General features: G+C 43.2%; 2 protein-coding genes across 4 annotated transcripts in view; one reads left to right on the top strand and one right to left on the bottom strand.

Annotated features, from left to right (window-relative positions):
* Positions 1 to 14,174, bottom strand: part of LOC103567649 (zinc finger protein 709-like) — a 216,618-nt gene that overhangs the window by 26,222 nt on the left and 176,222 nt on the right. The gene's annotated exons all lie outside the window — the stretch shown is intronic.
* LOC103567651 (zinc finger protein 564-like) overlaps positions 5,509 to 14,174 on the top strand; it is an 85,153-nt gene continuing 76,487 nt past the window's right edge. Inside the window, exon 1 of one of the 3 annotated variants that reach the window (XM_070625458.1) lies at positions 5,509 to 5,699. Coding sequence is in view for 1 of the 3 variants with exons in the window: in XM_070625459.1 (XP_070481560.1) it covers positions 5,697 to 5,699 (3 nt within the window). In the remaining 2 variants the exon portion in view is untranslated. The remainder of the gene's footprint in view (positions 5,700 to 14,174) is intronic. The other 2 variants (XR_011541460.1, XM_070625459.1) reach the window with 2 other exon arrangements.

Raw genomic sequence — 14,174 nt, 5'->3', positions numbered from 1 at the left:
AGCCCCCTCCTGACTGCCTGTGTAAAGTCACAGCCGTCACTCAGCTCCCCTAAGTCTCAGTTTCCTCTCTTATCAAATAGGATCATACTAGTGCTTCCCTGTTAGAAGTCTGTGCAGATGAAAAGGAATGAGCCCATCCACCTGTGGTGCTGAGTGCCGTGCCTCACACTCAGTAAGCCTCTCCAAAGTGCCTTTATTATTAGCGTCACTGTCATTCTCATCATCTTTTTTTTTTTTTTAAAGATTTTATTTTTTCCTTTTTCTCCCCAAAGCCCCCCGGTACATAGTTGTATATTCTTCATTGTGTGTCCTTCTAGTTGTGGCATGTGGGACGCTGCCTCAGCGTGGTCTGATGAGCAGTGCCATGTCCGCACCCAGGATTTGAACCAACGAAACACTGGGCCGCCGGCAGCGGAGCGCGAAGACTAAACCACTCGGCCACGGGGTCAGCCCCACATCATCTTTTTTTTTAAGATTTTATTTTTCCTTTTTCTTCCCAAAGCCCCTTGGTACATAGTTGTGTATATTTTAGTTGTGGCATGTGGGACGCTGCCTCAGCATGGCCTGACGAGCGATACCATGTTCATGCCCAGGATCCGGACCAGCAAAACCTGGCCCGCCGAAGCAGAGCATGTGAACTTAACCACATGGCCACAGGCCAACCCCTCATCATCATCTTTATTTTTATTTTTTTTCCTTTTTCTCCCCAAAGGCCCCCAGTACATAGTTGTATATTCTTCATTGTGGGTCCTTCTAGTTGTGGCTCATCATCATCTTTATAACAACTTAGAAAGCAGAATTCTCTCAGTGGCATCTACATTTTACACTGCAGATGATGCAATCATTCCTTGACATGTAAGGCTGCAACTGCCCTGTAAGATCACTGAGAACTAACGATGACTATTTTCATTTCCTCTATGGGTGCTTATTTTCCCATATTTCGAATCTTCACTGAATAAAAGCTGTGATAACTACTTTTGGTGATTCATGCCTTCCCCACTAGATAGAACAATTTGGTTGATCCTTCCTCCCACCACTACCTCAGACACCATGTCATAGTTCAGTCAGACCAGGAAGAAAAAATAGTTTTAAAAGTGCAAACATTCATCTTGATGTTGTGCCATTCAGAGGTACTTCATGCTTCCCAGCCCAAGAAGGATCAGTTGCTCTCTCATTTTCATTCAGAACCAAGAGCATGTTGGTTCACAACCTCGAGAGTTTGGTTGACATCTGAAACTGGTTCCCATACAAGGAGGGCAAGAGAGACTGATGAAAGAGGCAGATGACTCCAGATTGGGAGGTGGCAGTTTTAATAAGCAAGGGAGGCTTGTCTTAGGCGGTGCAAGATGAGTAGATCTCCACACCCACCAAACAGAATCTTAAAAGTTTATACAGACGGGGGCTGGCCCTGTGGCCGAGTGGTTAAGTTCCCGCGCTCCGCTGCAGGCGGCCCAGTGTTTCGTTGGTTCAAATCCTGGGTGCGGACATGGCACCACTCATCAAACCACGCTGAGGCAGCATCCCACATGCCACAACTAGAAGGACCCACAACAAAGAATGTACAACTATGTACTGGGGGGCTTTGGGGAGAAAAAGGAAAAAAATAAAATCTTTAAAAAAAATTTATACAGACGCTTTAATGGGGTTCAGTAATATATACAGTCCAGATGGTCTCAACAACACATTATTCTCTCCAGGCTGCATTCTTGAAATGGCTCTTAGTTTGGGAAGATAGAGTGGAATGTATATTCCCAGGGCAGGGGAGTGGGTAAGGAGTCTCCAATTGTCCAATTCTAGCTGGAGGGCCAACCAGTGGTCACATCCTCTCAGTGACCTCCAACAGAGCATCTTTTTGAATCTTGGGTAACTCCTTGCATTAAGGTCGTTTTTCAACATCATGGGGAAAACATCTGTCTCCATACCTACAAATAAGTCCCTTTGCTTCTTCTTCTTCTTCTTCTTCTTCTTCTTCTTCTTCTTTTTTTTGAGGAAGATGAGCCCTGAGCTAACATCCATGCCCATCTTCCTCTACTTTATACGTGGGATGCCTTTATAGCATGGCTTGCCAAGCGGTGCCATGTGCACACCCCAGATCTGAAGCGGCGAACCCCAGGCCACCGAAGCAGAACATGTGAATTTAAGTGCTGCACCGCTGGGCCGGCCTCCTTTGCTTCTTAAGAGAAGCTCCTTGTTTGCCTTATAAGACCACTTTGTAGGATATTCTCGAGTTCTCATGGGCTTCTCTTAGGGCAAGTGAATGCAAGAACACTCTCCTATCCCTCAAGTTTGCCATGAGAGGAATGAACAGGAACCACATGCTCTTCCCAAAGACAACCTTAAGATATCATGTCTATTGTGCTAATCACAATGGCTACAGAACCTTTGAGATCACCATGATGTGACATCAAGACAGAGCGAGACTGTCCCTAATGTTATTTGTGAGAAGCAGAACAATTTATCAGTTCATCAGTGCAGGAAGCACATTCCCAGTTTCTGCCCAGATGGGGCCACTACTGGAACTGTACCATTCCCACAGGTGCAATGAAAGTAGGGTGGGGCAGTAGGGCAGTGATGAAATGTAGTTTCTCAGCACCATGTTTCTGAGAGTGAGAGAGTGTTTCTGAGAGTGAGTGCGGAGCCAGACTCATGCATCTTCCCAGGTGAATGCACATTCTTAGGATGGTGTGTCCTTTATTTGACGTGGAGATGAGGAGCTCAGAGATAAAACAAAAAACAGTGGCATTCCTGACTTAAGAAATCAGAAATAACTTCCAAGAAAACTGCTTCTAGGCTATTATTTTCCGGATAGTTATTAAAGGGAAGATGAAAAACAGATAATGAAATGGAAATATCTTCTGCATCTCTCAAAGCTTGATGCTGAATACCCACAGAACTTGTCTTCCTACAGTGGATGGTGACTGATCAATGGAGCTACTGCCCAGCAGTCTTTTCTCCTGTATGATGAACACTGGTTGCAAACTGGGCCTTCCTTTTCTGTCTTCATTGAGATCACTTATAGTTCTTTGGCTCTGCCCCTCAGTTTCCATCTGTCAGATGGCATCCAGGGATCCTTCTTTCCCTGAGCATGGTGGAATTATTGCTGAAGTTCTGGTGGACTTGGGTGGGGCTGTTTGAGTCACATGATATCAAAGGTGAGCATTTCCTCAGGGAATTGGGAGAGGAAATGGTCAGAAATGGTATCTGTGCAGACTGAATGGAAAGGATGCCTGTCAGGGAGTGATTCCAACATGTCAGAATGAATGTTACTCTTTAGTATCATAGCCTCACCAATCAGTGGGATGATTAGATGAAATCACCTAAATTTCTGTTAAGAAAACTTAGTTTTCTAATGTGTCATTATACATGGATCAAATAGTGTAACAACAAGTAAGGGGTGGGTTGTGACCACAGAGAGTTATTTAACCATAATGAGAAAGAGCTCCTTCTTATATTTTCCATGGGAAACAAATACTTTTATGTCACATTTTCTAAAGTTAACCGTTCTGAATACCCAGAAGTCATTTTCTCCTGAAATGATGGCTTGTTTTTGCTCCCAATGCTCTTTTTTTCTTTTTTAATTCTTCTTCCCAAAGCCCCCCCAGTACATAGTTGTATATTCTAGTTATGAGCGCCTCTTGTTGTGTTATGTGGGACACTGCCTCAGCATGGCCTGATCAGCCGTGCCATGTCGGCGCCAAGGATCTGAACTGGTGAAACCCTGAGCTGCAGAAGTGGAGCATGGAAACTTAACGGCTCGGCCACAGGGCCGGCCCTGCTCCCAGTGCTTTTATTCTGAATGTGACTGAAGTGTTGGAAGGATGCCTTCCTAGTGCATCCCTGGTGTTGTAACTGAACTCAATGGGTTCATCTATTGATGAATGGAGAACTGAAAAGCACAACCAAGGCAAAAGTAGGTGAAGACAGGTTTATTACTTGCAGAAGCAATGGAGAATATGGAAGGTCTCTCCCAAAGCAGTGTCTCCCCAAACAAGGGTTTGAGGTATCTTTTATTGTGAGGTCATAGTACAGTTCATGAATATTCAGTTAAGGAAGAGGTAGGAGATCAAGGTTTATTGCGTAACATTCATGTTCCTTTAAGGCTCACAGGGTGCGTGTACACAAGCTACTACATACATCACATGATCTAGAAATGGCTGCTTGGTCTCTCTCAGAGGAGGAGAATCTAAAATATTAATGAGATTATAATGGCAACTGTTGATGAAAATAATCCATAACCAATCTATACATGAAATTTGGGTGAGTTTATTCTGAGCTAAAATGTGAGGACCATGGCCCAGGGCCTTTCTTCCCGAAGGAGGAAAGGGCACCAAAGAAGTGGGGTGCACAGAGTGGTTATATACCCCCAAAAAGGATGTTTCACATATGATTGAAATGTCCCCTTTACAATAGTCATGAGACTGTCGGCACAGCAACTGATGGACACAGCAGGTAGGTCTGCTGTCTCAGTGGACACAGCAGGGTGGCAGATCTGTTGTCTCGAGCCGAGCTGGGCGGTCACAGCTGAGCTGGGTGGTCAAAGGTGAGCACAGCAATCAGTTCCTAGCCTAAGGAAAGATGCTTATCCTTAAGGAAATGCCAATGTGGGGGAAAGTTGCACCTCCATCTTAAGGCCATTTGTTCTTGCCATAGTAAATGTTTAAAGCAGATATACAATGCTTGCTCAAGGCCATAGTCAGGCCCTTTTGGAAAAAACAAAGTCAGGCCGAATTAGGTTTACACCAAATGGCTTCCTCATGTACTCCAATACATCCTATTGCTTGCCATTTCTATTTGTCACAACACTTCCCTTCGGTTCACTCAAGAGCAGTTTGAGGCGGTTAGTTTGAGGTGGTTGAAGAACTGGCTTCAGCTAGTTTGCTTGTGGGAACTTTCTGTGGTTAGGCTCTTCTTGTAACTTTGCATCTGCAAACACTCAAGAGATAATGATAGGTTTTATCAGATTCTCTCTATCTCTTTATTTACCTAGTTTTTGGGTCACAGTGTCTGTGCCTGTGTACCTATCTGGTAAAACTACTCCAGACTCCCATTGTCAACAAAGATCAAAATAGAGAGAGACTAATTATTGCCTATGGTGAGGTGACTTTTAATGAATAAAGTTTGTTTAATCAATGTAACTTGAAAGACAATATAAAATGTTTCCAAAGAGGTTAGTTTCAGAAACAATAAAATATTCCAGTTTTACATTGCATGATTTAAAAATTGTTTTTCTCTTTTCCTCCCTGAGCATGTTAATAATATTCTGAGATCTGTTCTTTATTTTGAGTGAGTTAGGTGGATTTCCAGGGCTCCTTGTGTGTGCTCGTAAAGAAGGATTTTAGTTCCACAGGTCGCCTCCCAACACTACCTGTCAATGCGAATATCCCGGCAGAGGATAACTTGTGTCTGGCATTCTGCTCAGACACCTAAAGTCAGGGGCTGTCACCAGGCACGGGGGTGGGGGGGGGAAATCTCTCAAAGTGTCCAATCAGAGGCGGCGCCGGGGCAGGTGGGTGGGGCGAAGCTCCCCAAGCCCCCGGAAGTTGCTGCTGTTCCAGCCGCCTGGGGACCGCGTCTCCTCGCCGTTTAAGGCTCCTCTTGGCTCTGCCGCTTGTTTTGTCGATTTGTGACCTGACCGAATTGTCGCACTGAACGCATGAGTCGTATGAAGGACGCCGGGGAACCCAGGAGCCCTAGAAATGGTGAGTGTGCGGCCCCGGGGTGAGGACTTGGGAGGAGGGGCTGGTGGGAAGCGGCGGGGCGGGCCCGGCCTCCCGCGGTCCCCTCCGGGGTCTGCGGCCCCAAGTCCGCGGTGGCGCCGCTCGGCCGTCAGGCCCCTCCGGCCGCAGCGTGGGGGCGGGGCCGGCAGCCGGGCCCCGGGCGTCCTGTGGTCCCTCCGCGCGGGGACTTGGGCCGGAGCGTCTGTGGGCCGCTGTGCGGCCGCAGCCCCGCGTGTCCCAGACGGTGCGGGGCCCGCGGGAGGGCCCGCAGGACAGTCGGGCCTCGGTCTCTGGGGTCCGTGCGCGGAGGGGCTGCGGTCTGTGCGTCCCCAGGGCCTCCTTTCTCCTCGGAGGATACCCGTTTTTCCTGAGTTTTCAACATGTTTGGGGAGCAGGGTCTCAAATCCACGACCCTGTCCCCCCAGCTCTTGCAGGACCGACAGTAAATCTCTAAATTTCCAGATTCTTCCTCACGTTCCCAAACGCCCACTTCCTGTCTCCGATTCACAGCATGATTATCAATTGCAAACAGACCCGATATTTTAATTGTTTATCATTTTTCTCTAGTCAATGGGTGGTCCTTTTAAAACGGTTTCTTCCTTGTTTGTGGATGTTTTACATGAGAAAAAAGTAGTGAACAGCTTCCTGGAACTACCTTGTATGAAATATTTCTGCTTCTCCTCCCAGGATGTGTCCTGGATATAAATATTCAATCGTAGGTCTTTTACTTGGAAGTTCCTCTTGGCAGACTTTTCTGGGTCATCTCTCCTGTCAGCAGTGCCCCTCCCTGGGTTTGTCAAATTTAAATGATATATTCAGTGTATTTTATTCTCAGTTTTTTAATGAATAAAGTTTGTTTAATCAATGTAACTTGAAAGACAATATAAAATGTTTCCAAAGAGGTTAGTTTCAGAAACAATAAAATATTCCAGTTTTACATTGCATGATTTAAAAATTGTTTTTCTCTTTTCCTCCCTGAGCATGTTAATAATATTCTGAGATCTGTTCTTTATTTTGAGTGAGTTAGGTGGATTTCCAGGGCTCAGTCTGGCAGACCTGAAGTGCTCAAGTATGACGAACAGTTTATAAAACAATTTCTTGTTATGGAAATAACTAATTAACGTGTTTTTTTCCTCGAGTCAAGTACAGTACGTTCCTGTGGGATTTGTTCTTGAGCCAGAAAAATGCCATACAATTTTCTTCCCTCATTTCCACATAAAGACGGGTTTGAGTGTTATAGCTGGATTGTTCAAACACCAGGTTTGTGTATTTAAAATATGAGTGATGGTCCAAAAAACTCCAGTCGTGGCAGAGGTCTGAGGGCGGTGACTCTAAGCTAAGGCCCCCTTGAGCCTGCAGAGGGAAAGCCTTGAAGGCCCAGTTGCTCTTCCTGGGGAGCCTCCCCCTGCAGGTGTCCTACTGCTCACACCCTGTGGAAGGAGCCTTTATCCTGAGAGGAGCTGCAGAGCCCTGGAAAGCTGGGTGTGCACGTGCTCCTGGGGTGGGGAGTGATGCCCTTTCTGAGGTTGTTGCTGTGGTTCCCTTGGGCCTGTTTCTAGACATAATTGGAGTTTTGCATCCACAGTGTAGGTGCACTCAGAGTGTAATTTGTTTACACTGAGAAAGTCTGTGAGAGTCAGGAGCTCTGTGTCCTGGATTAGTGCCCATTAATCTGGGGGTTCATTTGGGTCAGAACCTTAAACTGAATCCAACTCAGTTTCCTCACTGTGAGAATGGGAGCCTGAGAGAGGGAGCATTTACATTATTGGTACTGTTTCAACACAAGGCTGACATAAGGGAAGCCATGTTGTAGGAAAGAGACCATATTGTAACTTTGGTCTCTGACTAACTAACCCAGCTGGATATATACGACCTGCTCTGAAGGTGTTTCGACCCCTGTTTGTGCATATACCTCCCATCTGCAATGAGACGATGACCTCATTCTTTTGAGTCCCTTAGGAATGTGATGACCCCCAAACCGGAGAGTCTAAGCTGATAGCCATCATCAACAGAAAATGAAAGATCTGATGTAGCAACTCCTTGGTCAACATTCCTAACCTCCTCCCCTAGAACTCACTGGCCTATATAACTGCTGCAAAATTCTGAGCCTCCTTAAGATTGTTCCTTTGGACATTAGTCGGCCATCTTCCCTCTTGCTAGCAAGCTGTAATAAAATGCCCTTTCTCTGCCACTATCTTGCCTCTTGATGCTTGGCTTTTGTCTTGTGGTGAGCAGATTATGCCCTTTGTGTGGTAATAGAAATCTGGTGACCACAAAGGGACCCTGAGTCCTGCTCATGGTCAATAAACCTCAAATGGGTTACCTGTCAGGTAAGCCCTTAGTGGCCACTGATACTCCTCTTGTCTTGGGGATCTGCCTTTCCTGCTCTCTCATGCTGATGCTGGCTGCCTCCTAAGGCTCCCTATGGTGGAAGGACAATCAGCTACTTCTCGTGGATCGATGGGCTCACATCTGGAGTAGAGTAAGTCACCTCAGGGGTACACCACTGAAAACTTCCTTCCCCTCCATCTGGGGTTCCCTCTTTTAAGAGAAGGGACCATCTGGTTAATAGGGCACCTTACCAGCGTCCAGAGGACTTCACCTGAAATCTAGGAAGTGGCTCACTAGTGTTTGGTGTTTTGTGTGTTTGTGTCTGTAAAGAGTTCCAGGATCAAACGTCTTTTGGGTGAGTGACCTTGTTAAAATGCACCTGTGCCTAAAATTGTCTACTATCTCATCAGGATAGTGGGTTAGAGGTCCACTGGTGAAATTTGGTTGTTGGGTTGAAGTCACAAGGCTAGGATTGTGGGAGACAGTATAAAGGGGTTATAGCCCCTGGGGCACTCAAAAGGATCAGGTTAGAGTCCCAAGCTCCAGGGTAGGGTCCCAGAGTACCCGAGGTGAGAGTCGTAGAAGTATTGGATTTTGGTGTCTGTTCATGTTTGTCTATGTCTGACTGGTCTATTTGTTAACATTGTCTGTTTGGGGGCTGAGTTTCTTGGTGATTGTAACAGACTCAGTTTAGAAATTACCTTGTTTGTTGCGGCCTCTTTGGGAAAAGCCCCCTAAAATGGGGATAACTGTAAATAGCTAGCAAGATAACCTGGGATGATTTAAAATTACAGTGGCCATTTTGGGCTCTTTTTGAGCCTCCAAACCAAGGAACAAGGAAAAATCTTTAATGTTTAGAGTCGAGGGCTCCACCTTTCAGCCAAAAGATTCCAGGAGCTGTAAAGGTTTATAGAGGACAGCAGAATCTTACCAAGCTTATTTGTGTCCTGAGGGCTTGGCTTGATAATTGTCAGGTTAGGGGGGAGTCCCAAAATATAGTCAGACAAAAATATGGTTGCACTTCATTTTGCAGTAAGAGATAGTCGGACAGAAATGCAGGTTGCACTCCTGTTTATTGCTAAGAGTCCTACTGAACTGCCGTCAGCCTCAAGGGAATTACATTGGCCATAGAAGAAAGCTTTGGCTGGGCCTTCGTTGTAAGGGTCTTGATTTCAAGGATGCTTGAAATTTTCACAATCTGATTCTAGCTGCAGCATAAATATACTTTTGACCAGCTGTGTCTAAATTCTGAAACAATAGGAAATGCTAATTCAGTCTCCGCCTGTAGTGCCTTAGGCTCCATTCTCCCAAATTGGGCAACTTTTAGCTACAAGTAAGTAGTATGAGCTACTGAGTCCTCATTGGTTTATTGATCCTTCTCCCAGAGACAGCCACTATTTTTCCTTGTCTCTGTTTTTTTTGTGTATGTCATTTGTCGTACATAGAGCAAGATGCAGGCACTCCATAAGCTGGTTGTCTGGGCAGCTGCAGTAGGCTTTGCCATAGGGCCTGCCTATGGAGTATGCGCATAGGTGGAAGCTGTTGCTAAGGGCATCTTGGAAGCCAAAAGGGCTGCAATGTTGGTGGGTGTGCATGGAACAGTTAAGAGCTGTTAGGGCGCTTGCCACCTCTAGAAGTCTCATACACAGTCCCCAACCCCACATCACCTCCCTGTAGGTATTAGTCTGGCTCCGAGAGACCCAAAGCGCAGCTAAAACTGTTAATGGGCATATAAGATGAGATTTTTTTCTTTTTGTCTAGTGATATATGTTGAGAGCTTGGCTTTGTGACCTCTTTGGTCATGAGGGGTCCCAGTTCATCGACAGCCTTTGTCGTCTCAATGTTTGTTGTTTGTTAGTGCACTACTGCCTGGGTGGCAGAAGACTTTGCTTTCTTGGACTTTTTTTTTTTTTTTTTTTTGAGAGGGATTAGCCCTGAGCTAACATCTGCTGCCAATCCGCCTCATTTTTTTTTTTCTGACTGAGGAAGACTGGCCCTGAGCTAACATCTATGCCCATCTTCCTCTACTTTATATGTGGGACGCCTGCCACAGCATGACTTAACAAGCAGTGCATAGTTCCGCACCTAGGATCTGAACCAGCAAAACCCGGGCCGCCAAAGTGAAATGTTTGAACTTAACTGCTGCACCACCGGGCCAGCCCCTTCTTTGACTATTTTTGAGAGTGATCTTTCTGGATCTTGTGAGGGCTGCTCCTTTTGCACTCTCTTTTGGGGATGCTTCTTGCATTCATAGGTAAGCCATAAATGCTTGTAGATGCTGGAGTGTTAAAAACTGGCAATGCAAATATGACCCAGAAACTCCATCTTGGAGAACACTTGAGTGTTTTTCTGTGCCTTTATGATGTAGTTGGACAGGTATATTAACCTATAACATCATTTAAGTTACAACGCAATTTCTGAGAAATTAAGAGCAATAGTCCTTAAAGAAAAAAATCCTTGAAAGACTGGAAATGCTGCTCTAGAGGCAGTTCAGATTCCACCCAGTTCCTTTATCTCAAAAAGTATTATGGCCACGTCTCTCTGGGAACTGTTGTCTAGCTCATCACTCCTAGGACTGAAGAAGAAAAAAGGAAAAGCAAGAAAACCAGCCGTAAGAGCACCCTTGCCAAAAATCTAGCATCTTGAGTGTCTTCTTCCCAAGTATTAGTTAAAAAGGCTTAAAACAAAGTTTGGGTTCATAACTAGGGAGGCTTGTACCTGATTCATGGCAGTAATTTTAAAACAGCTGTGCAGTCTCTGTGTATGTGTGTCTATATGCATGTTATACGTGTGCTATTTTACCTCCAGGTGGTATTATTTCTAAAGAGCTTTATTCAGTTGGCTAAAAGTAAGCACATAAACTCTAAATGTAATAGAAACTAACCCAAATGTCATTCTAGTTAACATGATAAAAATAATCTTTGGTAATTGAAAGCTTGTTTAAGTTTATTGGTTTCATTAGAATAGACATATCCTCAGAATTGTCAGCATTGGCTATGATGCAAACATACTGCCTTTATTCTATATTTATTGGTCAAATAAGCAGTCTGTACCACAAAACTGGTTAGCAAAAATAATAACTTAAAATGTTGGCTAATTTTGTCTCATGTTTCATGAAGTTTTGTAGGCAGTCCAACTAATTATTGAAAACAGGTAAATTAAATGTAAAAAGGGTAAAAGTTTTGGGGGAACTTTTTAACAATGATTATGTGTTATAATATATGTCCTTAACTTAAGATGATGGCTAGCTGCTTTAGTTTCACATGAAATTTTTGTGAGTAATCTAAATACGATTGTTACAAATGAATGGTCTAGTAAGTGAGATAAGAGTTTATAGATAAGCTTTTATCGATAATTGTAGTTTATGACATGAGTTCTTAAAATAGCTTCCAAAATCTCTTTGGTAACCTGAAATATTGAAATTTTGTTAGGTTAAACTGAATGATAAAAATTCATTGAGTATCGGGGCTGGCCCCGTGGCCGAGTGGTTGGGTTCGCGTGCTCCGCTGCAGGCGGCCCAGTGTTTCGTTGGTTCGAATCCTGGGCGCGGACATGGCACTGCTCATCAAACCACGCTGAGGCAGCGTCCCACATACCACAACTAGAAGGACCCACAACGAAGAATATACAGCTATGTACCGAGGGGCTTTGGGGAGAAAAAGGAAAAAAAAAAAAATTCATTGAGTATCTAGGTCATTTCCAAATAAGATAGAACATTAGGGGTCAGCCCCATGGCTGAGTGGTTAAGTTCACGTGCACCGCTTCAATGGCCCAGGTTTCACCAGTTTGGATCCTGGGCACAGACTTAGCACCACTTATTAAGCCATGCTGAGGCTGTGTCCCACATAGCACAGCCAGAAGGACCTACAACTAGAATATACAACTGTGTACTGGGGAGCTTTGGGGAGAAAAAGAACAAGAAAAAAAACAAGACTGGTGACAGAAGTTAACTCAGGTGTCAATCTGAGGTGTTAATTATTATATGTGGTTTATCGATTTTTGGCTTCTTAATACAGAGAAGGTAAAATATGTTTGGGTCTGTTAGTAAACGTGTCTTGTATTTTATTAAAGGTTGTTCTATGAAGTAGCATGTTTCTAGAAATTATTAAAAAGTGTTTATGGGGGTCCGGCCCCATGGCCAAGTGGTTAAGTTTGCATGCTCCGCTTCAGCAGCCCAGGGTTTTATCAGTTCAGATCCTGGGCACGGACCTAGGACCACTCATCAAGCCATGCTGAGGGGGCATTCCATGTGGCACAACCAGAAGGATCTGCAACTAGAATATACAGCTGTGTACTGGGGGGCTTTTGGAAGAAGAAGAAGAAAAGAAAAAGATTGGCAACAGATGTTAGCGCAGGTGCCAATCTTTAAAAAAAGAAAAATTAAACAAGTTTTTATGAATTTTCCAAGCCACAGAATATTAATTAAAAAGACAGTTCATAATTGCTTTTTAGTTTGTATTTAGGGTCTGTAAGGGTTAAAAGTTTTAATTAATATATGTAATTAAAGCTACTGAAAATTAATGAAGAAAACGTCTTTGTATTCAAGGAAAGTAAGATATATGTTTTCAGTGGACGAGGTATAAAGAATAGAGATTTTAGTTTTGTTAAAAAAACAATATTCCAATCCTGAATGAAGTCTTTCTTTTGAACTAGAAAGAAGGAAGAAAAATTTTTTTTCTCTTTGAGAATTTTCAGAGGACCCCTGGGACTTCTCAAAGAAATTTGCTCCTTCTTCCTATAAGGAGGAAGATACTAAACTTGTTAGACTTATTTGGTATGTTAAATTACATGGGAACCATTGTCAAATAAGTGATGATAAACCTTCTTAGGTGGTATAATGTGCATAAATGTTACTGATATAAATGTTTTAAAAATTATGTAACATCCCTGAAATTCTAATCTGTCCTGGTTGTCAGGCATAATTCTGGTTATTATTTTAAAGTGTTGTATGTCGCAGAATTAACCAAATTTCTTTGTCAATTGCCATTTTGGGGTCATGTTGTTTACAGAGTTATTATTTTACTCTGATGCTTTTGAAAAATGTTTCATCTTCAGAGAAATTCAGGGAAAGGACTCTGACACTCTAGAATACTGGTTTCTGATAAACTTTCAGATTATGAAACTGAACTAGGTTAGAAATTACGGAACTCTAAGAGAGAAACTGATGACCTCAGATTACTGCTAACAGAAGATTAAGATCAAGAATTGGTTACACAGGACTGAATGAACTGATGAGGATGATTATAATTTATATGACTTTTTATTTGAGATATTGTTGATCTTTTGATTTCCTCCCCCCCCCCCCCCCAGATTCAAGGAAATCTTTTCCTCTTTTCTCTCATGCTAACTATGACTTATAGCAGTTTGGTAAATTATATCTTTGTAAGTAGAATTGAAACATTAATTTTTTTCTCCCTACTTGATCCCTTCAGAATTTGGAAACTCTTAGTGAGTGAGTATTGTTTTCACAGCCATATAGTTGTTTGCATTAAGTTCAATAAGAAGCTGTTTTCCTTATAACAGGACACAATTGGAAACATTGGTTATATTACCAAGGCTTTGCCTGGAATGTCATATTTGAGAGAAACATACAGAGTCAGATATGACAAGACAGCTTTTGAGGAATAAAGGTTGACTCTGGAATAAAACCAGTAGGAAGTATTGGCCTGGTACCTTGTTTACAGAGTTTGTAGCAACCTCACTGTGTTAAGTAAGGAAAGTCACTTATCTGACAGGTGCCTGGAACCTCGAAATATTTGGGAGAAGCTCAAAAGAATAGAGGAATTCACCCACATCTGTAGGTATTGCAGGCAAAGTCTGATAACAAAGTTCTTGGCTTGGCTTTCCTGGTCTCAAGAGACCTTTAAAGTTCAATCTGAGATTCCTTATAAAAAGTTCTAGCAAAGCAGATTTAAAAGAGCCTATACGATCAATGGCTATTCTTGCTGTACCTCTGTAAATAATTAAGTTTTATTGAAACTAGACTTATTTTGCAAACTAATGGGTCTTAATTGGCTATCTTTGGTAAAAATGAGGGTGATTTTAGAAAAATTATGTTTCAGTAGAAACTATGGTATACATCAATGGATATTAGATCCTAGTTCTGTTAATTGTCTTTGAGGTTTT

Source organism: Equus przewalskii, chromosome 6 (assembly GCF_037783145.1).
Source record: "Equus przewalskii isolate Varuska chromosome 6, EquPr2, whole genome shotgun sequence".
NCBI lineage: Eukaryota > Metazoa > Chordata > Mammalia > Perissodactyla > Equidae > Equus > Equus przewalskii.
The sequence above is the reverse complement of the archived record's forward strand: the minus strand, read 5'-3'. Positions and strand labels throughout refer to the sequence as shown.